General features: G+C 48.9%; 1 protein-coding gene across 5 annotated transcripts in view; it reads right to left on the reverse strand.

Annotated features, from left to right (window-relative positions):
- Positions 1-151: 151 nt before the first annotated feature.
- cplane1 (ciliogenesis and planar polarity effector 1) overlaps positions 152-27,188 on the reverse strand; it is a 34,398-nt gene continuing 7,361 nt past the window's right edge. The window contains exons 12-49 of one of the 5 annotated variants that reach the window (XM_064307619.1): positions 26,834-27,024; positions 26,228-26,308; positions 25,888-26,052; positions 24,998-25,168; positions 23,817-24,051; positions 23,324-23,469; positions 22,554-22,768; positions 21,956-22,120; positions 21,276-21,399; positions 20,152-20,261; positions 19,338-19,502; positions 19,130-19,241; positions 18,072-18,351; positions 16,882-17,755; positions 16,259-16,383; positions 15,369-15,529; positions 14,753-14,856; positions 14,508-14,566; positions 14,087-14,300; positions 12,829-13,428; positions 11,582-12,319; positions 10,026-10,156; positions 9,292-9,376; positions 8,609-8,666; positions 8,012-8,146; positions 6,974-7,095; positions 6,448-6,646; positions 5,673-5,773; positions 5,047-5,146; positions 4,301-4,331; positions 3,938-4,060; positions 3,551-3,713; positions 3,126-3,181; positions 2,700-2,927; positions 2,230-2,366; positions 1,587-1,655; positions 1,322-1,473; positions 152-678 (exon numbers count right to left, since the gene is read on the reverse strand). In XM_064307619.1, the coding sequence (XP_064163689.1) occupies positions 526-678; positions 1,322-1,473; positions 1,587-1,655; positions 2,230-2,366; positions 2,700-2,927; positions 3,126-3,181; positions 3,551-3,713; positions 3,938-4,060; positions 4,301-4,331; positions 5,047-5,146; positions 5,673-5,773; positions 6,448-6,646; positions 6,974-7,095; positions 8,012-8,146; positions 8,609-8,666; positions 9,292-9,376; positions 10,026-10,156; positions 11,582-12,319; positions 12,829-13,428; positions 14,087-14,300; positions 14,508-14,566; positions 14,753-14,856; positions 15,369-15,529; positions 16,259-16,383; positions 16,882-17,755; positions 18,072-18,351; positions 19,130-19,241; positions 19,338-19,502; positions 20,152-20,261; positions 21,276-21,399; positions 21,956-22,120; positions 22,554-22,768; positions 23,324-23,469; positions 23,817-24,051; positions 24,998-25,168; positions 25,888-26,052; positions 26,228-26,308; positions 26,834-27,024 (7,078 nt within the window). In that variant the 3' untranslated portion in view covers positions 152-525. Of the gene's footprint in view, positions 679-1,321; positions 1,474-1,586; positions 1,656-2,229; positions 2,367-2,699; positions 2,928-3,125; positions 3,182-3,550; positions 3,714-3,937; positions 4,061-4,300; positions 4,332-5,046; positions 5,147-5,672; positions 5,774-6,447; positions 6,647-6,973; positions 7,096-8,011; positions 8,147-8,608; positions 8,667-9,291; positions 9,377-10,025; positions 10,157-11,581; positions 12,320-12,828; positions 13,429-14,086; positions 14,301-14,507; positions 14,567-14,752; positions 14,857-15,368; positions 15,530-16,258; positions 16,384-16,881; positions 17,756-18,071; positions 18,352-19,129; positions 19,242-19,337; positions 19,503-20,151; positions 20,262-21,275; positions 21,400-21,955; positions 22,121-22,553; positions 22,769-23,323; positions 23,470-23,816; positions 24,052-24,997; positions 25,172-25,887; positions 26,053-26,227; positions 26,309-26,833; positions 27,025-27,188 lie in introns of all 5 variants that reach the window. The other 4 variants (XM_064307622.1, XM_064307621.1, XM_064307618.1 and 1 more) reach the window with 4 other exon arrangements.

The raw sequence follows: 27,188 nt of genomic DNA on the forward strand, positions 1-27,188 counted from the left end.
TTACATGGACATAGATGGCTTTTGGTAGAATGTAGCACTGGCTGCCTGGACCCTGGAATGACTGCTTGCAGTGATATATTCCTCTTTTTATGTCCCTAGTTTTTCCAGACAGCACAGTATGTTCGGTGACAAATCTCATCATCACGTCAGGTTGGATTTTTAAAAATTTATTGGAAACACCAGTGGCACCATCACAGGCTTCTGGCATCATTTATAAAAAAGTGATTTATGACATTCTGAGATCAACTGCATTCTTTGCAACTTATACTTTGGAAAGTAAAACTTTAAAGTCTCTCTAAAATGATACTGCACTAAGGACACATTTAATCATATACTAGAATAAAAAGGAACATTAAAATCACAATCAATATCATATTTACAGCATTTACTGAGAGTACAGAGCACTTAAAGTACCCAAACAAAATAGAAAAATTCATATTACAAATTCAAAAACTGCAAACCTAGCAAATTTGACAGTTTAACTGCCGCACACCATGTTCCGCCACAACATAAATAATCTTTGGATCAGACTTCTTCCTCCCCTGCTACCATCTTTTCGATGGCGGCCCAGTCCAGTTTGCTGAGAATGCTGCCGGTGCTGTCGGAGAGGGAGTCCAGACTCTTCAGCCAGAGTCCGGCGCCGCTCCCCGCCGACTCGTTCCCCTCCGCCACAGAGCCCTGGGAAAAGAGGACCACATGCCAGGGTGACACCGTATCCCAGTTATAGCCATACAAGATAATCAGTATTCAAGCATTTACAAAGATCTATCCATCTGTAAAAGGGGATAAACAAGGGCCTAGATGCCACACTCACTCTACACACCTCTCACACACACCCTACATACCTCCCACACACACCCTTCACACCTCACACACACCCTACATACCTCCCACACACACCCTACATACCTCCCACACACACCCTACATACCTCCCACACACACCCTACATACCTCTAACACACACCCTACATACCTCCCACACACACCCTACATACCTCCCACACACACCCTTCACACCTCACACACACCCTACGTGGCTCCCACATGCTTCCCACACACACCCCATGTTGTGTTGTTGGTACAACTGCCAAATAGCTTTTTATTTATGATTTTAATATAAAAACCTAGAGGTATGTAATGTGGATGGGAGCTAATGGAGACCTTTAAACACTAAAGAGGTATGTAAGGTGGATGGGAGTTAACACAGACCCTTAAACACTAAAAAGGTATGTAAGGTGGATGGGAGTTAATGGAGACCTTTAAACACTAAAGAGGTATGTAAGGTGGATGGGAGTTAACACAGACCCTTAAACACTGACCTGCTCCTCCAGTCCCAGCAGCCTGCGGATCTCCGGGGGAGGGTTCCAGGGGCTCACCACCTCCTCCTCCCTCTCGTCCACCTCCTCTCTCAGGTCCGTCTCTCCTCTCCTCCTACCTTCCCTCAGGGACGGCTCCATTCCCTTCATCCAGCCTATCAGAGAATCACACCATTAATATTAACAGGCCAGTCACAACTGCTGTAGATCTAACTGGTAAGGGATTGGAGGTAGAAGTATTGAAGTTGCAGTAATTAAAGGGGCAAACCTTTCCCCATTCTCCTGTCCTGCATGTCTTTCATGCCCCATCGGCTCAGACGGGTATCTGGGAGGGCACCTGCGGGGGGCACAGGAACAAGACAAAAAGAGTTACTGTATACTGTAATGCCTGTAATGTAATGTAATACTGTCCTAAACTAACATGTCTGAAAGGTTTTGCTGTTAAAACAGTAAACATGCCATAATCAATTCACATGTGAACCGATGAATTCCATTTCAAAAACAGTTTTTTAAAATATCTCCTCAGTGGATATACCAAATTATAATTTTTGTATATTCTTACACTTGAAGATAAGCATTAAAAATAAACCAGCACACAGGCTGGCAGGAGAAAGACACACACACACTCACACACTAATGCACACACACACACACACACACACACACACACACACACAGACACAGACACACACACGCACACTCACACACACACGCGCACACACACACACTCGCACACACACACACACACACGCACACACACACTCACACACACACACTCACACTCTCACACACACACACACACACACACACACACACACACACACACACACGCGCACACACACACACACATATACACACACTCACTCACACACACACACACACACACACCACTGTGTGTGAGAGCGGCTCACCAGGTCTGTGCTGATGGCGGTCGCTGGGCTGCTGCTCTCCTGACGCCGAGGTGCTCCTCCGTGGAGCAGCGGACACGGGGAACGGAGCGCTCCTCCCCCTCCGCCCCTCAGGCCTGCTGAGGCCACGCGGCACCGCCCTGGAACACACCCGAACCCTCAGACCTCCACACCTACAATTATCCATCTATCTATCTAATCATCCATCCACTCATCCATCCACCCATCCATCCATCCACCCACCCATGCACCCATCCATCTATCTAATCATCCATCCACTCATCCATCCATCCAATCATCCACCCATCTATCCATCCATCCACCCACCCATGCACCCATCCATCTATCTATCCATCTAATCATCCATCCACTCATCCATCCATCCATTCACCCACCCGTCCATCCATCCATCCATCATCTGTACCTGCTCATTCCTGGTAATATAGGCAATATCTGTGCGGAAAGCTGCTGACCTGCGGCCGCTCTGATTGGTGCTCTGTGGCAGGTGGCCCTTGGACCAGCGGCCGCTCTGATTGGTGCTCTGTGGCAGGTGGCCCTTGGACCAGCGGATGCTCTGATTGGTGCTCTGGGGCTGGGGGGGCTTGGTGAGGGTGGACAGGGCCGGTGAGGGTGCGAGCAGCTCTGTTATCAGGCTGCAGGCCTCCCTGGCTCTCTGAGTGTGGTGCTCCAGCAGCAGGGTCCTGGTTGTCAACAAACAACACTTGAACACACAGACCCGTACACAGACAGATCTCCACAATGGCTGGCCCATTAAAATAGTTAAAATGGGAATGGCAGTGCTATTCGTGAATATTACTTAAAGACCCACTTTAGTGAAAATTAAACACAAAGTCATGGCACAGTGTCCACTGGAGTAGGTTTCTCCATCAAACACTTACTTTTCCTTCATTTCCTTCATTTTCTTGTTGGTAGAAAGCTCTCTGGACGTGAGAGTCTGTACACAGAGCACATGAATGTAAAAACACCACAGACCACAATGCCTTTCTGAAGCATATTAATGACTAATCAAAAAAAAGGAAGTTTTAAAGACATGGCTTGTTATTTAGGGAACCTTGGACCAGGCCACTAACCTTAGGTTGGGTCAGAGGCAGTGGAGTCGGGTCAAATTCTGGTATTACTCACAGACCGACGAAGGCCTTTAGCAAAAACCAGCCATATTTAAAACACTTTCACAAGTTCATGGCACAGAGCCAGAGTTTGTCTCTTCAGTGGATCAATGCCTCACCTGCCTGACCAATAAATCGCTATTGAAAGAGGGGGGTTGCATTGTGGGTCAGCAGGGGACAGCTGCGGACAGTCTGACCTGAGTGGTCGAAGGAGCGAACGGCCTGTGTTCCCTCTCTCTCCTCTCCTCCCTCTGCCTACGGTACTCCGCGAGCATCTCCCTCTGCCTCTTCCTCATCCAGGCCCGCAGTTCCTGCCTCTCCTGCTCCTGGTCTGCATCCACGTTTTTCTGTTCACCCAGTCTGTTACAGTGAATATATTACAGAATAAATTAGCCACATGTGCTGTCTCTTCACCCAGTTTATTGCAAATAATATATTACAGAATACATTAGCCACCTGACAACCACCAGTACATTTTACGTTCTCATTCAACAACCAGCTAACAGCTCACACACACACACACATACGTCGGTGGAATGTGGTGAGTGATTAAGAGCTTTGATTGGTTCCCCCTGGGTCGTTACCTGATCAACCTGTCCATCTGAGTGTCTGACAGACCGAGCAGAGATGTGAAGGCGCCTCTGCCCCCTACCAGCTCTGCCAGGGTGTCAGCCATGTCACTCAGCTCCAGAGGCTCATCTGCTAACCTAAAAAATTCAGAGGTTGGGTGGAGTGGTGTGTGTAAGATAAACAGTGTGTGGAATGGGAACAGATAGGGGAAGGGGAAGAGTGTGTGGAGGGGGCAGTGTGTGGAAGGGGGGAACAGAGAAGGGATGAAAGGAAAGATGTATCAGAATGACAGGCATATATAATCGGAAAGGCTGTGTTTGTGTTCTACTTTAGCACACACAGTATGACATCAGGTACTGAATGAAGCACATACTTACTTTACAGACCTGTCCATCGTGGCATCAAAAGCTGCAAAAGAAATGCCCCACATTTACTCCTCAGTAAACAAGTGATGGTGTGCTGCAGAGGCAATAAGGCAGCACGCTCTGCTAAAGCTTTGGCATTAAGTGTAGAGATAAAATGAAATGCTAAAGTGATTTGTTGTAATTGCACCTCATCATTTGGTTTGGCATAAGTGTATATAAAGTGACTTTGGACAGAATGTGAACCATGACTCAGTGTGAAAGTACAAAAACTCCTCACAGGTCTCAAGGCAGAATTTTACTGGATGCTCTGATTGGACAGTGGAATGAGCGCTCTGATTGGACAGCGGAATGAGCGCTCTGATTGGACAGCGGAATGAGAACTCTGATTGGATGTGGCATCAGGGCTCTGATTGGACAGAGGAATGAGCGCTCTGATTGGAGATGGGAATAAACGCTCTGATTGGATAGGAACGTAACAGGAAAGAGCTACTGTCTGAAGAGGAAGTAATGAACATGGCAGCAGGAGCACAGGTAACAGATACGACATCCCCTTCCACCTCACCTGCTGCTTCCTACATTCAGCCAGCCCTGTGCAACTGGCGGACACCCAAAGGACAGAGAAGACTCAGATAAAGTAGAGGGGTAAAGGGGGGTCTTTGCTACTGGAAACAGAGGCCAGTATCCCACCTTCTCTAAATAAATCAAATGCAGTTTAATGAGGCTAATGACAGGAGAGAGGAGCAGAGCTGAGCCCTTACCTTCCGCCATCCCTCCCTCAGTAACCCTGTCGCTGTAGCTCTGTTCCACCGCGTCACTGAAGCTCACGCTGAAGCCCAAAGAGCCTCTCAGGCCCACAGGCTGAAGGGGGACACACACAAGCACCACACATCACACCAGACAGAAACTTCCAGAAATGGCATGGACACAAGGTCGGGAGGACACAAACAGGTGAGACGTGTTTAAAAAGCATAGAAACTACTGGAGGTCATATGACCAGTTTAGACCAGAAAGAAGCATTAAGACGTGCTGAAGCAACAAAAAGAACACTTTCAACACTTGAGCTTTATTAGCATATAAATGAGATTCTTAGTTCATTATGGTTTGTGCATGCTATCTATCCATGCTTCCTATCCATGAGAACATGGAGAGCTTGTATAAGGAGTATGGACAAGGGATATTGATAGAGAGCATAAATAAGGAGCATGGATAGAAAACATCTTTTTATCGGTTATGATATTGATGCTCTCTATCCATGCGTTCAGTGATGCACAGTTGTGTAGCCAGCAGAGTATCCATTCATCAAATCTGAGCAAAGTATCCATTCATCAAAATCTGAAGACCTGACCTCCTCGTTGCCAGGGCAGCGGGGGGCGGGCTAACGCACCTCCCTCTCCTTGGGCACCCCGAGCGGCTCCCTCTCCTGCGGGGGCTCAGGAGCAGCCCAGGCGGCCGGCGCTGCGGGGGGGCTGGGGCTCTCTCGGGGCTCTGGAGGAGGCAAACGGAGCACGCCCGGTGAGAAACGACAGAGCGAAGCCGCGCTTTAGAGACGCACGCGCGTGACACACCGTGACAGAACACAGGCGTGTGGAGCCGTGAGTTTGCCATCTGGGTGAAATTACAGAAGAACACACGCATTCAGGAAGAAAACCCTGAATACAGACGCCAGTCTTCCGCACGATAAATCAAGCTGCAAGCTCGAGATGTCCAACGTGCATTTTTCAGAACAAAATGAATATTCGTGGCGGTAAATTAATGTACGAGTAAATGCGGTAGCTCTGAGGAGCATTTAACCATAACCTAAATAATGGGCAATCCTAAAGTGGGCTTTTAAAAAAACGTATTTTCAATGCTTCAAAGGCTCCGTGTCTGAAATCGAGCACACAGGAAGGAAGAAACCCTGAATGCAGATCTCTGTATGGGCCGTAAGCAGAACGAAACACATTAAAATGATGAACGACTATTCAGTGGCACTGCACTGGAGAGCTATTTATTTACTTAAACTTTATTTATTTATTTAACCTTTATTTAAGCAGGAAAAACCCCATAGAGACTGAAATCTCTTTTGAAAGGGGAACCTGGCATAAAACACAGTTACTCAAGACAGCAGATAGACAAGTTACAACATGAAGGAGGGAACGAGGCAGCGGTGAAATAGCTACCCAGCTGTGCGTCCACCATCATCCCCACCGCCATTCGGTCAGCAACGGGAAGGTCAGGGAGGGCGGGGTTTGCGGCCGGAGCAGCGGGGGGTGAGGTGGGTCTGCTGGGGGGAGTGGGACTCTGGCGGGAGGGCAGGTGCTCCAGCAGCTCCTCGTCCTCCAGATTGACGACGTTGATGAAGTGCCGCCCAGCGCCATGCTGAGGGAAGCCATTACATCACATCACTGCTCTCACATCACTGCTCCCACATCACTGCTCCCACATCACTGCTCTCACATCACTGCTCCCACATCACTGCTCACATCACTGCTCTCACATCACTGCTCCCACATCACTGCTCCCACATCACTGCTCCCATATCACTGCTCTCACATCACTGCTCACACATCACTGCTCTCACATCACTGCATACCTACATGGCATTTGCGTCTGCATTTCCAGTATGAAATATGATAAGAAACGTATATTACTATTATTATTTATTTTTCTCATTGATATTTCCAGGTATGAAAATGTAAGACTCACCACATCCAGCACCTGCTCGACTCTGTCTGGCTTCTCTGGCTCCCTGGGGAACTGTAGGTTCAGGAGGACCCCAGGACACACAGCTGCTGCGGTCTCTACCTGCACCTCACCAGCAGGGGGCGCTACGCAGACACAGAATGAATCGTGCATTCACTTGCATTCATTTTTGAGACATTGTTCGCAAGACGTTCTTGTGAAAGTAATTATGCCATCATGACATCACCAGCAATGCATTTTAACCACCACACTGAGTTTCATGTATTGTTTTTTGCTGTTTTATTGTAGTGCTATCTGGCAGACCCCTGATCTAGGTCCACATTCAAACACCTAAATGGTTTATAGATTTCTAGAAAAGACTACATTTGAAAGCTAAATTTTTCTAAAAGAAAGTAGAGACTGTAAAACAGGGGACTAAATCTGAAAGATAAGTTTCACATTTGTATAAAAATCTAAACAGCTTATCGTCTGAACAGCTTAGCAGTGATGTCAGCTAGAACTGCTTTAAGACAGCCTTTTGCAGACCAGTCTCCACTACACTGTTAGGGCTAATGCAGTTCGTATCCTGACAGACAGTGTTGCTTATAATACAAGAAAGAGCCATTATGCACTAATTACAAATTAGTGCTAGCTATATCGCTAGAAAGTGGGTGTCTTCAGCTAGCCATGACCTGGCAAGCTACAGCGAGCCAAGGTACAGCTGAAGCAATGACAGCATCCATTATACTGTGTGGTTTTCATATTGCGACTTTCATACAGTGTGTCTTTTATACCATGTGGTTTTCAAATTGTGTGGTGTTTATATTTGCGGCTTTTATACTCTGTGATTTTCATACAGAGACTCATACCGTGCAGCTGTAATTGTAACTGTGTGGCTGCTCTTTCCGTCCTGTAGAAAAAGGTACTTTGCATATTGCGCACAGCACATTTTCATATCACTAACATGCACGCCTTACTTCTCTGTTATTAGTGGTTAAAGCATTGAAAGATCATAATGAGCAGGCTGCGCCTCCCCGATACGGCCAGCAGGGGGCGTAATACCGGAGTCAGTGTTGGTGCAGGCGTCGTGGAGCTCAGGAGGCCGTTTCTGCGTGCTGGCGAAGGCGTGCAGCTCGGCCGCAGTGGACAGCGCCCTGGAGACCAGGTCCCGCCCCCCCAGCAAGGAGCCGATCGGCTCTGGAAGGGAGAGGCCAAAGATGAGCGCTAGTCTGACTTAGCAAGCCCACTGGCACAGTAACACAGATTTCACTGTTAGACTGAGCGATATATTCAGTGTTCATTTTCATCTCAATATGAGAGTGAAGAAGAAATCCAGACAAGAATTGCATCAGGTTTTCATGTTTTTCTCTCTCGCACACACACACGCACAGACATACGCACACACGCACGCAGACACAAACGCACGCACACATGCACGCAGACACACACGCTTCCACATACAGACAATACACACGCACACGCACACGCACCCGCGCACACACACACACACACACACACACACACACACACAAAGTATTCGGCAAAATGCCCTGTCGAAGACGACTGTTCGAGGATCAGCCTGTCTTTTTACTTTACTGAACCTGGCTGAATATAACACATGAATGAAAAGATGACAGTTACACTGGTGGACATGCTCACCATTTGATATGACAAAGTCCTCCTCCAATGCAGACCCCGGTGCTTCAACTTTATCAGGCTGAATGACACAACAAAAAAGAAAAACCTTCACAGTTTTCAGTTTTATATTTTCTGTTCACTTCATTTTGAGGTCACACAGCTCCCTTAATTTGATTTTCTGATTCACTTTGATATCATTTTTGATATCACTATTTCCGTGATATGTTTGTACGGTACATCCGGCATAATTCAGAATGTCTTTTCCGAATGACTATGATACAGCAGGGATCCATATTTAACATTAAGCTTATGTTTAGATTACAGGTATGACATAACAGAGCGATGTGAAAAAGAGAAGATCCACTCAGATGGTCACATGACATATGACATATGAGTTCATATATCATGTGACAATTTGATTGTCGATATGATGCCTCTACCTGCCTGCATACATAGCTCATATTTACTTCACATGCGTGTTTGCCTGACAAAGACCCTGCTGCTCGAAATATTGCACCCATAAATCCGAGGGAGCGATTTAAAAATTCAGCGTGCGGACATGTTTTCTTTTCCACCGGCAGTTATATTTTAAAATCCTGCACCTGTGCCCTACTTGGGTTGGATGTGCGCACGCGCCTGTTCTTCCTGGTAACAGAGTGATGTCACATGTACGGGGGTTTGCTGAAGGAGCACTGACACGGTACCTCTGTGGCAGGGACGGAAAAACCCTCCAGTCTGCCGGTGCTTCTGTATTCCCCCTCCTGCTCTCTCTCGTCCCTCCTCTTCTGCCTGCGGAGGACAGACGGCACCGACTCTAAACTGGGCGGGGCCTCAATCAACACTCGCCTCTAAAAAACTTCTTCACAACCTTGCTTGTGACTGTGTGTAACTGTGAGGGTTGCCCGGTTAATGTGTTAAGGCATTACGGTTGCTGTTAAGGTGGCTGTTAAGTCATTGTTCTGATGTGTGTGAATGGGCCCCACTTTAAGTCTTCATTCTTATCCAAGTACCTTTTAACTATGAACAAATTTTGTTTCACTTTGCGTCGAAATTTCTGTAAGGCATTTTGTGATTTACTGAAACGCACTGCAAGAAAAGTGCAGAATAAATGAAATGATTATTATTACTACTATTATTAAATTACTAGATGCAATTGATAGTTTGGAAAAATAGAGAATAACACAGGGAATAATTCAGAAATGAGAAAGCCACATATGAAAGGTCTTCCTCTGACTCCGCTCTGTGCTGTAGCCTGTGGTGTGAAAATAGGCAGTTGGCGACATCATGTGTTTCGGACAACTGTGCATGTGCACACTCCCCCAGACTTGTGATTCCAAATTGCAGTGGAAATTGGAAATGCTGGGTGAGAATACTTCTATGAAAAAAGAAGAAAGAAATAAAAAATAAAACGAAAGAGCAGAACTTTCCAGGCCTTCACCTTTTGCTGGAGGCGAGGGTGTTGTGGGCGGGGCCGTCCCGTGAGACCCCAGTGAGGAGGCGGAACGCAGCCACGCCCGCCGCACCCCCCCGATGCTCCTGCGTCCACGCTGCCCCCCGTCCCAGGAGCACCTGCAGAGGGAGCGGACGGGGAGAGGGAAGAGGAGGCGGAGTCAGACTCTGCAGAACACAAGCACGCTGTAAGAACACAGATTCCAGGTTACTGTACGGCACAACATCTCATTACACTCATTTGGCAGACGCTTTTATCCAAAGCGACATACAAAAAGTGCATTTCATGGTCATAGACAACTGCTAAACACCGGTTCAGTAAGGTAATCTCAAGACAACCACACCAGCAGGGACAGTGCTTTAAAGGTAGAGGACACAGAAGCGAATGAATCCTCCATTATAGAATCTACAGAATTCTCCATCAGAGAGGGTCACTAGAGAGTGCTGAAACGCACACCCCTAACCAACTGGGCCCTCCCATACTCTGGGTGATGCAATCGGCAATAGCGTGTAGCCCTGTGGAGCTACCGGCCACAGTCAGCGCCGGCACAGACCGGATTCTGCCCGAGACCATGGAGCTCATCCATGTATCCAAAGGAGTTAAAAGGAAAAAAAAAAGTTTTTTTTTAACTGGGACATTGCTGGGTCTTCTAACAGACTATTAGATCATTCTTGTGTTCTGTCCTTTAATAGCCGTTTGCTGGTGGCAAAGGTTTACTCCGAAAATAAAACAGCATCTCCTTTAATGCATTTAGCTGATGACGTGATTTATCACCGGCCCGCCCCCCCCCCGCCCACCCCCAAAATAAGAAAAAAAACCAGGTTCTCTAGGGCATTCCCTCCTGTGGTTATTTCAGTCGTTTGAACGGCCAGCCAACGCTGTGACATCAGCTAATTAAATGAAGTGCCTGTTTGGCCGGTGTAAAGGTAATTCTCTTTGGGTGACATATTGGCCCACATGAAGGGTGGCCGCACACAACCTTCAGAGGAACCCCGGTTCGGTGATGTATTCTGAGGTCATCTGTAGTGCAGTCATTCTGCAGCACTTTAATTAACTCCGTTTGACCCGTAAGTTTGTAGGTCAGAGAGGAGATCCTTGAGCCGACACAAGACTTTTCAATCTAAAACCAGAAATTGTGATGTAACGTTATACAACATGGAATTAAAAAAATTAAAATAAAAAAAATTCAAAGTTCATTTACCATCTTAAACGAATTGGGTAGCATTACAATGAGTGGATATCTCTTTCCTTCTTCAGTTCACTTCATATCCCTGGAATCCATTAGATTATTGGGTGTGCCCTGCTTAGTTAGAGATTATTACCTGACCAATCACAACATCATTACTGATGATGAATGATGACTAACACCATTACTAGTGTACACAAACATGTCTGCAGTAATGTGTGCTACTCTGTGCAGTCTGTGTGTGTGCTACAGTTAGTGTGCAGGATTGAGTGCAGGGTGTGTGTGGTACTGTATGCAGGACGTGTGCAGTACTGTGTGCAGGACGTGTACAGTACTGTGTGCAGGGCATGTGCGGTACCTTGCTGGGCGGATCAGGGTCCCTCTGGAGCAGCTGAATACTGGAGCTAAGCCCTGAGTGCCCTGGAGGCCCTGGAGCCCATGGAGGTCCTGCAGGCCAAGTAGGCCCTGGAAGTCCCGGCACAGAGATGAGAGGCTTAGCGGAGTTGGCGACAGGGGCGTGAGCGACGGCGGCAGGCAGACGGGGCTCCGGGTGGAAGCGCAGCAGCGGGAGCCCGTGGGGCGGGGGCTGTCTGTGGGGCTGGGGGGCCAGGATCAGGTTGAGGGGGGCGCCTTGCCCTACTCCCTTCCCGGGGCTGTCGGGGGCTTTGGGCTGGGTCACGTGACCCGGGGCCGTACGGACGCGCGGGTCCAGAAAGACGCGCTCCTGGGGAGTCCCAAACGGCCGCGGGGCTGGGCCTGCCTCTCTCCGGGTGACGGGGGCGTCTGTGTGAGGGCGTACAAAAGCCTCTCTGGGGCGGGGAGGGGCGGCGGCGCTGTAGAGGAGGCCTGTGGGGACAGGAGGGGGGGGCAGGGAGGACCGGGCAGGGGGGTGCAGCTGCAGCAGTTTTATCCCCCGGGGCGCTGGAGGAACAGCGCTCGAGCTGCCCTGCGAGGAGCCAGCAGCACGCAGCAGCGGCACCCCCTGGTGGGGAACAGGGGTAACGCAGCCATTCCTAAAGGAACCGAGGATTAAGTTTTCCCTCTCGGCCTGGGATACCCTCAGATCCTCCGGACGGACAGGAAATTCCCGGACTTCCTGCACAGAGCCATGGCAACAGATACCAATCACAGTCATGTCACGGTAACTATAAACTTGCTCTGAAAATATTATGAATGGGACAGAATCAAATACATTAAAAGACCAAAAGCATCTGGACTTGGTCTGGGGCTGTTTTTCATGGTTTGGGCTAGGCCCCTTAGGTCCAGTGAAAGCAAATCTTAATGCTAAAGTATACAACCACAAGTTTCCACATACTTTTGGCCATGTAGTGTAACCCTCAGGTTTTAAAACAATGTTCGGAAAAGTAACTTGATTTATTTAGGACGTTTCACAGGGATGACTTGTGCTTTACGCAGCAGGCATGCTGAACACGCCAGTGTCAATTCAATTCAATTTTATTTTATTTGTATAGAGCTTTTTACAAAGAACTGTCACAAAGACACTTTACAGAGTAGCAAGGCAAGAGACAGAGCAAAAAGAGCAAACAGAGCAAACACCAGGCCTGAACCCCCACATAGCAAGTACAGTGTGGAATGCTGTGCTACCTCACTGATGCTGTCCACGTCGCTCTGGCACTGGGTCTCACTGCTGAGGCTCAGAGAGAGGACATCCTCAGGCTCGTCGGGGTCTTCTGCTGACCACTGTGGTATTGTGACTGTGCCTTGGCTCTGGTCTGGGTGAATACTGTGCTGCTGTTCATTGGGCTTTTCTGCTGAGGCCTGTAGCACTGTGACTGGGCCTTGGCTCTGTGGATCAGGCTGGTGTGGGCCCTGCTGTCTGGGTTGGAAAAAAGGAGCTCTTGGCTGGTGGGCCATATTATCTGTGGGAAAGGGGTACTGGTTCTGGTTTAAGGGAGCCAGATTACCTGTGGGATTGGGGTACTGGCTCTGGTTTAAGGGGGGCAGATAATTATCAGTGGGATTGGGGTACCGGGTCTGATTTAAGTAAAACAGATTATCTGTGGGAATGGGGTACTGGGCTGAGTTAGATGGAGCCAGATTAGGTGTGGGATTGGGGTACTGGCTCTGGTTTAAGGGGGGCAGATTATCTGTGGGATTGGGGTACTGGCTCTGGTTCATTGGGGGCAGATTTGGGAAAGAGGCAGCCACAGTTTGCAGGATGCTAATGAAGCTCATCTGTTGGAACTGGCAGGCAAAAAGAGGGAAGAGGAACACAAACAGTTACGCTGGGGAACATGACCTGGTGGGTCGCAGTGCATTCTGGTCTTTAGTGCACTTCAGCGCGGGTGATTAACGTGAAGTCATTAATTGGCCAAAGAGTCCGCACACCTTGTTCTCAAGGCTCTAATGAAACCACAAATAACTTCAGACAGTGCTGCCCTCCAGTACTGGAGTCTGACACCCTTTGTGTAGGACAATATGTTTGGGTACAAAATTATACATTTTGCTGCTAGAGAATGTTGGAAATTAGGTACGTTGACAGTTCTATTAAAGAAAATACAGTATAACTAGATATATTCCAGTGGCTAGCACGACAGTAGTAGTAGTAAGCTAAACTGTCGGTAGTTGCATTACTACCAGCACCAGCTAGGTAGCTGCTAGTGCCAGCCAGGGATCGTACGTTTTTAGCTTTGCACCTTCATATACAGCATTGAAAAAATGTGGAAAAAATCTCTACAGCACATCACAGGCGTTCTTCAAGTCATGAACTGAATTTAAAATAACTGAATTGAAGCTGAACTTTCCCCAGCCCTGGGCATGACTCAATGGTCTAAAGTGTGAATGATGAGTTGTTTTGATTGCAATGTCAGTTTTCGGTAGTGTGTCAGTACAGCACATTCACCTGCACCAATCTGAAGATCTGCTCCTGGACCAGCTGCCTGAAGGGCTCTGGCGGTACCGCTGGGGGCGGTGCGTCAGGGCTCATGCCCAGTTGGGGTGTGCTGCTGCTGGGTAAGCTCTGTACTCGAGGGCCAGGATGCGGGCCTGGCACAGGCGTCGGCTGGACGTTCGGCTCCAAGGCAGGGTCAGGGTCCCGGAGCTCAACACTAGTCCCGCTGCAGAGATGCCAACACAATCTGTATATTTTCTAACTGTACTACTGTACGTGAGACATATGACCAATGATACTTTCAAAAATACACGCCATTCTATGAAGTAGGGTCAATAACAGAAGGCAAGGCAACTCAAAGTGTTTTTTAAGGCCTGATATCACATTTCATCAAGCGATGAGGAGGCAAAAATGAAAAACATAATCACTGAACTGAGATACATCTCCTTCCGTCTCCTCTCTGTCAGAATCCAGATCGGCCAGGGTCAGCGCCTGGGAACGTGAATACAAACAGAGAGACAAATCAATATGCAGCAGCCTGCAATTTTCCCTATCAAACGAGAGTAGCAGTGCCTTATTAAATACAGTGCCAGTCGATGCTCACATGATACCAAACTGAAAAACGGGTCCGGTGCTACTCAGCACGTCTGGTCTGGAGTTGGGCCTGCAGTGTCCTACCTGCTCATGGGAATGGTTAGGCCTCCTGGGAAGGGTCTTGATCTGGACCGAAATGCAGGAGGCGGAACCGGCAGGGCTAAAGGACTCCTCCCTCCTGCTCTCACCTAAGGGAGCACAGTGTCATAAACCCTGCTGTGCCAAACAGAACATCACAAGCGGACACCTCCAACTGCCACCAACTGCCACCAAGTGCCACCTAAAGCAATGACTATTAATTAAAAAATTTTTAAACATGCCATCATATAATAATAAAGAATAAAACTTTATTTATATAGCACTTATCAACAAAAAAAAGTTACACAGTACTTCAAAGATTTAAATATTTTTAAACAGTGACCAAATAAAATAAAACCTAAAATGAAGAATCGTTAAGAAATTCACGGCAGTTTGGTGACCCCTGCTGGTCGCTCAGATGCCTGCAAGTCGCCCGTTGAGCTGGAGTGACTCATCTCTGTGCAAACCTGACAGGACTGGTGCTCAAGTGCATTAGTGGGCATTCCATACCAGGGAGAAGAAGCTGAAAAGCCAGTACAACTTGCAGTCTTGCTGATAAATACTTTTGTTATTGTTCACAGACAGAATACATGCACTTGAAAGTCAAGGTGCTTTAACTCACTCTCAGACTCAGCAGCAAAGTCGTACGGTTCATCCTGTGAGCCCCCGGAAGCTTCCCTTGGCCTACTCTCTGGGTCAGCGCGAAGCGCCCCCTCCTGGCGGAACTGGTATACTGCTCTATCCACGTCTGTCTCTGGCTCCACCTCTTCCACTTCGGACGCTCTATAGAATATCACAATGAATTACTACCAGGTTCTGATACCACAGTGTAAGCAGTCATTTTTAAAATGTTCAAACATACCCATTCACGCACGGGATTCTAGGAACTAATTTGGAAATCTCCAGTCACTGGTAAGTTTTACAGAATTCATGAAGCATAGCATTTCTGCAGTTGTCGACTATATAGGTTATTATTACACGGCTTCTTTTTTGGGCCAACGTAGAAAAATAGGGTCATGAGATCCCACTGACAGCTTATTTGATTATTAGTTATTAAGTAATTATTATATTAACTACAATATAGTATTAAAATAAAATAAAAATAGCCAACTGGCTAGCATAATGCATGAAACCATTCCAATGAATTATTAAATTAAAATTTGTGCTATTTGACTTCACATTCAAAGTTGTGAACATTTCAGCATTGTAAACAACCCCCATTCCAGAAGGGCTTATACAAGTAGCATGGCACAATATTACATAATGTACCTCAGAGGTTCACAGACAGTCACACACAATCACAGGGAGAGAGATACTGCATAAAGCTGACACCTTACACTAGTTATCTTAGACTATTTGAGTGTTACCAAACATAAACTCAGCAGCAATTAGCAACTCTAAAGCCTGCAGCATTCCTGTCGACTTTCAGTGATCCATTCAATCTCAACGGACAGTCACACTGTGAGCGTGTGGGTGCAGTGAGCCTCCAGGGATCCAGGGGGCAGCACTCACTCAGAGTCCTCCCCGTGCAGGCTCTCCAGGGGAGGCAGGCTGACGGGCGACTCAGAGCATCCTGTGTGCACCGTCCTCTCCACCTCCGGCTCAGCGAGGGCTGGAGTGAACTCCGCCTCTGGGCCCTGCCAGTTGAGCACACAGTTCATGCTTACAGAATGAAAGGGCACAATTCTTGTCGTTTTGGCTCTGTACTCCAGCACATTGGATTTGAAATGGATAAAATGGGGGGCTATTTCAAGTACTCTATCAATTATATTAAAAAATATTTTTTTAAAACTGATACAACGATGGATCTGAATAATACTCTGACAACTATTCCTGTCCCACAAAAAACGTCAGACTGGATTTTCATGAAGCAAATTATATGAGATACCTGCCATCCTCAAGACACTAGCATAAATAATTACATTCAGAAAAGGGAACGTGTTTCTCTGCAGAAGCCTCCAGTCACTCTCCAAAGCCATCAGCAGTGCTTTGTCACTGACAGACGTTCTGGGAAATGATTAGGATTTTAAATCATTATAGCAATTAATCAGCACCAAAGTTCAAATCTCTTATTCCTGTAATCATGAGTTGAATTAATTGTTGCAGCCCTACACACAGCACGCTGAGTTACTCACCCTGAAGGAGGGGCAGTGCCCGCCTGCGGCCAGCAGGGCAGCGGTGTATCTGCTCTCCAGCACCCTCAGGGCGGTGAGCACCGCTGGGGTGGAGGCTTTGGCCCTCATCACCACCCCCTCGGCCGCCCCCCCAGCGCCGGTCCTCCTGGGGGCGGGGTGGCCGACCCGAACCCTCCTGTCCGCCCAGCGCACCATCCACTCCAGCAGCCTGCTCAGGTCCCGGAAACGGGCCTCCGGTTCGGGGAGGTCCAGCGACGGCGAGGCCTTGTGGTCTGACTGGGGGGTCCACGCGGGGGAGCTCCGCCCGGCTTCGGGACCGGGCCACGCCCCTTCCGCTTGGGTGACTCTCATTGGCTGGCGAGCCTGTCGGAGGCCGAACAGGCCCTGGGGCCGCTCTGCGCGGGGGCCGGGGGGCTGGACGCCGGAGGGGGTGCTGGTCCTGACCAGGGCCTCGCTCCGGACGGAGAGACTCGGGCTGGGGGACGGTAGCCGGGAGGGGCCCTGGGGGGCCGGGGCGGGGGCACCGCCGGGCCTCCTCCCCGCGGCGCTCCACTGCCCCCTCTGGCGGCGTTTGAGGGTGGTGAGCACGTCGAAGGCCAGGGAGTGGAGCTCTGCCTCCCGCAGCTGGGGGGAGAAGCCGCTCAGGAGGGGCAGGGCCAGGGCCTTGTCCTCGCCGCAGTCCCTCTCCAGGACGTAGCTGAGGAAGAGCTCCAGGAAGCGGGGGTACTCTTCGTCCAGCAGCTCAAACTCCCAGGTGCCGACGGGGGGCGGGGCGCTGATGGCCTCCTTCCCTCCACTCCGCCCGCTCCCTCTCTCCACAGGCCTGCCTCCATCCGCCCCGCCTGACCAGGGCTGCCCTCTCTGCAGCTGGGGGCTGAGAGAACACAGAGAAGCACATCCACCCTTATGTGAGCACATCCACCCTTACAGCAAGACATCCACTCAACTCACATCCACCCTTACAGAATACATGAACAAATTCACTCAACAAGAGCTAATGCCAGGTTCCTCACAAATGACTTTTCTGCCATCTCACTTCTTTTGTAGAGGTTCAGGTCAGGACATGCTGTGAAGCATGCTACGACAAAATGTTTTGTTAATGCGTTAACATTTTGCGTTAATACGCTACATTCAGTTGGATGAACTTACAATGCCCTTCGAGCGACCTCCAAAGCTAGAGGTGTCCTTACCTGAAAGCAGGCCTTTCCTGGCTGTCAGTGGGCGTGGCCGTTCTGTTGCCGTTGCTCAGCGGGGAGCACCTGGAGTCCGAGAGCGTGCTGTGACTAGGAGAGAAGCGGTCGAACGTCCGCTCTTCTTCCTCCTCCTCGAGCCTCTCCCAGATCTGCCGTTTCAGCGGGGCGAGGTGTCTGGCGATCTTGCGCTGGACCCGGCGTCTGTGGACCAGCTGCTGCTGAATCAGCACGGTTAGCATGGCCTCCCTCTGGAGCTCGGCACCGTCCAGCTCTGAGACTGACCGAGAGATGGACGGTAAGAGAAAGAGAACTGTATAGAGAGTACAAAGTGATACAACAGAGAACAGTACTCCTTTCACATTAGAGTCCGTTCACAATTTTAACAAGTCCTTTCAAAATAAACACCTTTCACACTAGTCATTTAACGCTTGAGTTCATTTACACAAGTTCTTTCACACTAGAGAGTCCTTCAACGCCAGTCATTTCATGCTAGAGTCCTCTCACACTAGACCCTTTTCACACTGCAGCCACTTACAAAAAAAACAAACAGATGGAAGCACACCTGTTGCGACTGGTCCTCCTGAACAGTAAGGACTACAGAGCAAAATGAGCAGTGAATAGTGTCACCCCACTTTGGAGAATGTGCCAGGTTGGGAATTGAGCTAGACTGTGACAACCTGAACTGACTGTGGAAGCTAAAGTATTGGGATTGGACCATATGAGTGCCCAGTCTGTGTGAGTTGGAAAGGATTCAATTCATTACCCTTCCACCTCAGAGCAAGAAGCACAGGACCACACAGGATCTTTCTTGAATTTCCTCTGATCCACAAAACAAGAAGGAAATGACAAGAGTTTGGAAGGAAAGCTGGTGCCAAGCCTCGGAGAGTGTAGTCTGAACAGAGGACAAGAAGATGCTCTGGACTAAGTCCACTCAAACCAGCTTGCATGGCAGAGCGCTTGTCATTTCGGACGGCTGCAGTGTTCATAGACCATTGTGGACAATCTCAAGTGCGTCAGGTTCCAGTCAGTCTTAACAGCGTGCAGTAAACCGTTACCGGGGAGAGTGCAGTGCCGCAGTCTCTGCAGAAGGGCGCTATATTTCTCCCTCAGGGAGACCTGGACGGACTCCTCTTCCTCTGGGAACACCTGGGCCAGAATGTCCGCCACCTGGAGGACAGAGTCCACAGCCACATGTTAAAAGGCGCGACCGGCGATGCCTGCCATTTTAAAGTGGTGCTAAGCACTCAGGAAAGCTACGGTTACCATAGTGACGGGGGGTAGCTCAGACACCAAGCTGAGCACCAGATCCTGGAGGAGTTCCTCAGCCTTCAGGAAGCGAGCGAAGGGAAGGAGGCGGCAGGCCCAGTGTAGCGCGTCCGTACAGCGCTCCACCACATCGCTGCCACCACCACCCGCGGACTCACCGCCCTGAAAACACACACCGTTACAACCTCCACCCGCGGACTCACCGCCCTGAAAACACACACCGTTACAACCGCCCCCCGCGGACTCACCGCCCTGAAAGCACACACCGTTACAACCGCCACCGCGGACTCACGGCCCTGAAAGCACACACCGTTACAACCGCCACCGCGGACTCACCAACCTGCAAACACACACCGTTACAACCGCCACCGCGGACTCACCAACCTGCAAACACACACTGTTACAACCGACACCCGCGGACTCACCGCCCTGAAAACACACACCGTTACAACCGCCCCCCGCGGACTCACTGCCCTGAAAACACACACCGTTTCAAGAGCCACTTGTAACACCACCCTGAAAACATGCACCATTAAAAGCCCCACCCGCGGACTCACCGAGCTAAGAGCTGCCTTCCACAGGCTTTCACCACAAAAGCCCCAAAGTCCATGCTTATCAAACCCTGAAGTCCATGCTTATCAAACCCTGAAGTCCCTGCTTATCAAACCCTGAAGTCCATGCTCATCAAAGCCCTGAAGTCCATGCTCATCAAAGCCCTGAAGCCAATGCTCATCAAAGCCCTGAAGTTCATGCTTATCAAACCCCTGAGCTCCATGTTATGAACCCACTCGCATAAGCCCCTCCCATGTACCTGGCACAGTGCCACTTGGGTCCTTGCAGCCTGGTACTTCCTGCAGGAGACGGACAGCTGGTCCCGGACATGCAGCATCCAGCACAGTCCGCACACCTCCCTGAAGCATGCTGGGAAACAGAGGAGCTATCTAAGCAGACGTTCTATCAAAGTGAGCAGTTCATCCTTGTGACAACACATTGTATCCTGTACTTAACTGTCACCGAGACGGTGCCTGCTTTTCTCAGAACTAACCCCATTTGGCACGTAGGAGGTCTGACACTGAGGACAGCTGGCTGATACAGGGCCTGGACTGCCATTGTCAAAGTCACCTTGGTAAATGGTAAATGGACTGCATTTATATAGCGCTTTTATCCAAAGCGCTTTACAATTGATGCCTCTCATTCGCCAGAGCAGTTAGGGGTTAGGTGTCTTGCTCAAGGACACTTCGACATGCCCAGGGCGGGGTTTGAACCGGCAACCCTCCGACTGCCAGACAATCGGTCTTACCTCCTGAGCTATGTCGCCCCTAACTTTTAAGGTTACGATTAACATTAAGTTAATATCTGTATACCTAACATATAAAATGAATTATCCAGGCCAACCCTCATAAAATTAAAAATAATAATGCCTTGCATTTATTTTGCGCTTTTTTTCACACAGAAAGCCCTTTACAGTGATGAGGGGGGAACTCTCCTGAACCACCATCAATGCGTGACACCCACCTGGGTGAGGCGCGGCAGCCATTTTGCGCCAGAACACTCACCACACATCAGCTGAGGTGCAGAGGGAGAGAACAATTTTTAGCCAATTGAACTGGGGAATGATTAGGCGGCAGGTTGACAGTACTAGGCGGGTAATTTAACCTGGGCACTGGGGAACCCAATACTCTTTGCAATAAGTGTTGTGGGATCTTTAATGACAACAGTGAATCAGGACCTTGGCTGAAAATCTCATCCGGTAGACAAAAATTAGCTGTATTCTGAGGACAGCAAGTGAACATTTACGGCACGGGAAACCAATGCTGGGTTTGCACCAGACCTGGACACTTCTGCCAACCTTCCTCTTACTGTTTAAGAGGCATAAAATACACTGTACTAACAGGTCAACTGTATGGACAAACAATTTGGTTAAGTACCCCTTACCTATAACCTGCACTGTAACACTGTCCAAGCATGCTTCCCCATTGGTTCCAGGACTAAAGAAGGCTCCGGAAGTCACAAACTCCTTCAGTCCCTCCGGGAATGGGTTCAAGGGCTGGCTGAGTTTCTGCCAAGCAACCCAATCAAAAGATTAATAACAAATATCACACCCATTTAATCTAACATGTTATCTCTGCTAGAAACATTAAATTATGTTCCAGTTCATGGGCCCCATGGCTGCATAACTAGTGTTAGCATCAGCAAGGGTTAGGCAGGCTTCAGACAGGTCCTGTGTCTCATTGCTCTCTAGCGACCCCTGCTGGTCAACTGGGTGTTTACGATCTGCTTGCTAAAACTGCACATAAAGCGTCTTCCTCTGACTCATGTCTGTGTGAGTTTGGTTTGCAGACTGCAATGTGAAAAGAAGCTTCTGGAGACACTATGTGCTTCAGAGAGAGCGCACGTTCTTCAGCGCTCTCCCACATGAGCCGCTGAGACTGGACTGGACGTTCCAATATTCCCCATGGGGGGAGGAAGGGGTTTAAAAAAAAAGAAAAGAAAAAAGTGTGATAGTTGGAGAGTATGTGCGATAGGTAGAGAGTGTGTGTGATAGGTGGAGAGTGTGTGTGATAGGTAGAGAGTGTGTGTGATAAACAGACAGGTAGAGAGTGTGTGTGAGTAACCTTGTGCAGTAGCTGCTGACGCTGCTGCAGGTTGGTGATGTACCACTGGGCAGCGGGGAGGGAGCAGTTAGCCGACCTCAGGAGCAGCAACGCCCTCTGCAGCACCCCCGAAATGCACTGCCGGGACCGCCCCTCTGAGGCCACGCCCACATCCCCCACGGAGGCCTGTCAGCGAGACAGGAAACAGTCACCAAAACAGGAAATCGTCAGAAAGACTGAAGCTGGGTCACAATACTAAGTATTTAGTTAGCATAGACAGCATTAACTTTTCATCTGTACTTGTATTATTTAAAAGCGTTTTAGGAAGAATTTAAAAGTAATGCCACGGTAGTAGAAACTAGCAGTTGTAATCCCAATTTCTGATCTTGATAACATCCAGGTCTTGTGCTGGATGGAGGACCGTCGTCTTAAACTCAACCTGGTTTTCGTTTAAGCCCAGCACTCCACCCGATTCTAATTATCAAAGTCTTAATTGAAGACCATGATTAGTTAAATAGTTAAATCAGGTACTGTAGTGCTGGGCTAAAACAAAAACCTGCACCCACATCGGCCCTTTTCGGATAAGACTGCACACCCCAGCCCTGAGGTGACTGCTCACCTGCGTGTCCGAGGCCGGCTGGGGGCAGTACAGCGGGGGGGCGGGCAGGTAGACCCCGGGGGGCACCAGGCCGGAGAGGCGGGACGCCAGGTCCTTGGCGGCGTCGGTGAGCCGGTGCAGGGGCCGGGACAGGACGTCCACCCGGGCCATGACCGAGGCCCTCAGCACCTCCTGCACAGACACCTGCAGCTCCACGTCCTCCTCCATCACTGCATCTGAGAGAGCGTGCAAACGGATAAACCTCTTTCCTGCATATTTTCCCCCAGTTTGGAATACACAGTTATGCTGGAGTTACAACACTCATCAGAACTGCTGCTGTCATTGCAGACCTGCAGAGTACCGACTTCCATGTAATTCTAACATTATGAAACCAAACATAAGTAGTGCACAACACAGCAAAACGCAGCTACACATACAGCATAGCTACAGCGGAGTTAGAGCTACAGCACAGCACAAAATAGCTACACATACAGCACAGCTACAGCACAATACAGCTACAGCACAGCTATAATGAGAGCTACAGCACAGCTACAGCAGAACACAGCACAGCACATCACAATACCTCACAGCACAGCCATAGCTAAAGCACAGTATGACACTGCACAACACAGCGACAAAGACAGCACAGCACAGCACAGCAAGTTACAGTTACTGCTACAGCAGATCACAGCACAGTACATTATCTCAAGGCACAGCCAGAGCTAAAGCACAGTACAGCACCGCCCTCCACTCAAACATTTATTCGGGAAAGTGACAATGCGAACACAAACCTGCAAACTGCTCATAAGACCTGCTGTCTGTGCCGCTTTGGTCCGGCTCTCCTCCAGCCTCCAGGCCCAGCAGGAGCTCCAGCTGCTCCCGGAAAATACAGCCGGGCTGGAGCTGGGCTGGGAGGTGCAGTTCCCTCCAATTCAGCCTGGAGACAGCAGACATACAGTCAGAGTCTGCTCCCTCAACACCCGAGTGCCCTTTAAAGTGGAACTGGAGTCTGAATCACAGAGCAGGATTATCGAGTTAGCTGGATAACTGCACTGAGTAAAAACACTGGAAAATACCCCCGGTACGATTGCAATAAGCACTGGAAGTAAACCTCAATCTGGCATTGTGTTAAAGACCTGCAGGATTACTGAGTTAGCCAGATAACTGCACCGAGTAAAACCCGGAACAACCTCAAATCTGGAACGTGGACTGAAGTAAAAGGAGCCGTTCCGGGTTTTACTCAGCGCAGTAACCCTGCTGGGTGACGCAGGCCCTGGGGCGGACCTGCTGAAGTCGGCCTGCTCGCTGCAGTAGGTGCAGTAGGCCAGGCTGAGGGAGGCCGCGGTCTTCCAGTCGCCCAGGCGGTGGGCCAGCCAGGCGGCCTCGGGGAGCAGGCCCCCCTGCAGGAGCAGCTCCAGGGCGTAGTCCACCGTCCACATCTCCGACAGCTGCTGCCTCCACACCTCTCCCAAAACCCGGCTCCGAGAGAGGGGCACCAAGCGCTGACCGGGGGCCGTACCTGTCATACACCAATATACAATACTCACTCCTCCATACATATACACCAATATACAATACTCACTCCTCATCAATACTTATACACCAATATACATACTCACTCCTCCATACATATACACCAATATACAATACTCACTCCTCATCAATACTTATACACCAATATACATACTCACTCCTCCATACATATACACCAATATACAATACTCACTCCTCCATACATATACACCAATATACAATACTCACTCCTCCATACATATACACCAATATACAATACTCACTCCTCATCAATACTTATACACCAATATACAATACTCACTCCTCATCAATACTTATACACCAATATACAATGCTCACTCCTCATCAATACTTATACACCAATATACAATACTCACTCCTCATCAATACTTATACACCAATACATATACACACACCTCATCAATACATATACACCAATACACAATACACACACCTCGTCAATACATATACACCAATAAATAATACACACACCTCATCAATACATATACACCAATACACAATACACACACCTCATCGACTCATATATACCAATACATAACATACTGTCACACACGCCTGCTCACATACACATTACACACACTCACACTCCTACTCGATACACATATACACACACCTCTTCAATAAACACGCACACACTCGAACACTCCTCACAATTTTGAGACAAATAACACTAGAGGGAACATTTCAAATCAGCCAATTTTGGAAACAAACAAAAACGTCAATATTGTTCTGAAGTTTAATTCATTTCTGACAGGGGATCTCCAACCATGCAGCACTTAAAGCCATCCTGAGCACTGGGAACAGGTCTCTCTCACTTCTCTCATTAATCACCTGTATGGTGACAGCGTCTCAGTGAATGTTCCACACACATAAAAACTGAATTCCCTACACATTCGCTCGTCCGTGCTCACCTGCAGGGAGATGGAGGGGGGGCAGGACCCCCACGCTGTGTGGGGGGAGGACGCTCAGGGGCTGGTTGGTGAAGTAGGCGGCCATGAACCTGCCGAAGGACTGCACTGCGGCACACGCGGCCTCCCGCCCCACTGGCACCAGGAGCCAGGCCTCCCAGCCCCGCCCCACGCCTTCTAAACAGAGGGACATGCCCCATTTTACACAGCACATCGCAATGCATTAAAATAAAATATATCATCCAGATATTTCAGCACTTCACAGTACTTGGGGAAATACACAAATTAGACAAGACACAAGACTCCAGAGTTGTATCTGTGGATACAGATTGTATAGGCCACGTGGAGACTAAGTAATGTGTTCTTCACTGTAACACAACATGGATTTCGCCCTCTTTCATCAACGAAAGAACATTGGGCAATAACAACAGACATCATGTTATAGATAAAGGGCCAAATAAAATGGGAACGGGCTACGGTCTGTGGAAAAATGTAGGAATGCATACACAACTAATGAGTTACAGGAGGCTGTGTCACTATACAAACACAGGCTAATACTCTCACAGAAACACACATTCAAACACAGGCTATACTTTACGATCAACAGACTCACAGAACACACTTAACAGGCAATACTCCAAACACATAACACAGGCTAATATCTCCAAAACCACATCAACACAGTGCTATACTTCCAAATGCACATTCCACACACTGCAAACAGCTTGAGGAAATCTTACAAACGAGCATTTCACATAAAACAACCGTCTGAAATGAAATGTCCCCAGAAGTTAATAATGTCAAAACAAAACGCCATAAATCCATAATATTGTCTGACATATCGGGCTATAATCTCCTTCCAGGCACACGCTAGAGGGAGCGGTCACACGTACCGGCTGACTCCGCCCCACTCTCCTCCTCCAGGCGGGACTGGGGGGTCAGTTGCTGGGCCAGGTGCTCACACAGACCCAGGGCCCGGTGCAGCTGGTACTGGAAGAGGTGCCCGTACAGGAGGGCCAGACAGAACCGGGTCTCCAGCACGCACAGCATCGCGCCCCCTGGGGTGGACAAAAGAAGGACCGCGTGGTCACACTAAAATCCAAAACTATGAAGAGCGCGGGAACTCACTGACAAGACTATTGGAATACTCACCAATATCTTTTCTGCAGAAAATGTGTATTTACTTAAACCACAATGATAATTAGTATGTTTTATGGGTTATGGCATCATTACCTCTTTCTTTCTCTGCACACAGCTCCGCTCTCCAAACTTCAGCGCTTTCTTCATACGAGCCACATAGGAAAAGTTGTTCTCCTGAAATGAAAACGAACTGCTAAGATGAGGGCTAATACTGTATGAGTTCTGGTTGGTCCTGGACAGAAAATTAATTTTATTTTTGAATGTGGGGGAAAATAGAATGTCTCAACACCAACAAAACCTAGCCCTACCATGTCAGTTATTTGGTTATTATATAATTATCTCGGTATGGCATCTTAAAATGATCATTGACTATCAAGTTTTCCTGGGCAATATTTCATGCCGCTCCAGTCTGCTTTATATAGTCAAAATAAATGGGTAAATGCATTGAGAGTGAGAAAGACAGAGAGGAGAGAAGAACAGCACGTCCATGGTCAGAAAAGCAGAGGAAGAGGAACAGCTCGTCCTTGGTCAGAAAAGCAGAGAGGAAGAGGAACAGCTCGTCCTTGGTCAGAAAAGCAGAGAGGAAGAGGAACAGCTCATCCTTGGTCAGAAAAGCAGGGAGGAAGAGGAACAGCTCGTCCTTGGTCAGAAAAGCAGGGAGGAAGAGGAACAGCAGGAACAGCGGTGGCGGAATCGGACCCGTGGCTCGGTGCAGGGCGGGTCCGTCCCCCAGCTGGTCTCCGTGCTCCTGCAGGGCGCGCTGGATCTGGTGCAGGATGCTGGCGAGCTGTTCCTGCTCAGCGGCGCAGCGAGCCGGGCCCGTCTGGGAGAGCGAGGCCGCCTGGTACTGCAGCGTCCGCCCATATAACCCCCGCCACACCTCCAGTAATCTGCAGGGGGAAAGCAGTAATGTAAGGAAGTGCTTATGGTTAGCCCACAAACGCTAACAATCCAATTACCCATAGAACACTCCCTGCTAGCTCAGGTTTACATTAACGAAACCCCTAGCCTGTACTGCACCTAACACATTAGCTCATTGACCATTTAGCTCACC

Source organism: Anguilla rostrata, chromosome 14 (genome assembly GCF_018555375.3).
Source record: "Anguilla rostrata isolate EN2019 chromosome 14, ASM1855537v3, whole genome shotgun sequence".
Classification (NCBI taxonomy): Eukaryota; Metazoa; Chordata; class Actinopteri; order Anguilliformes; family Anguillidae; genus Anguilla; species Anguilla rostrata.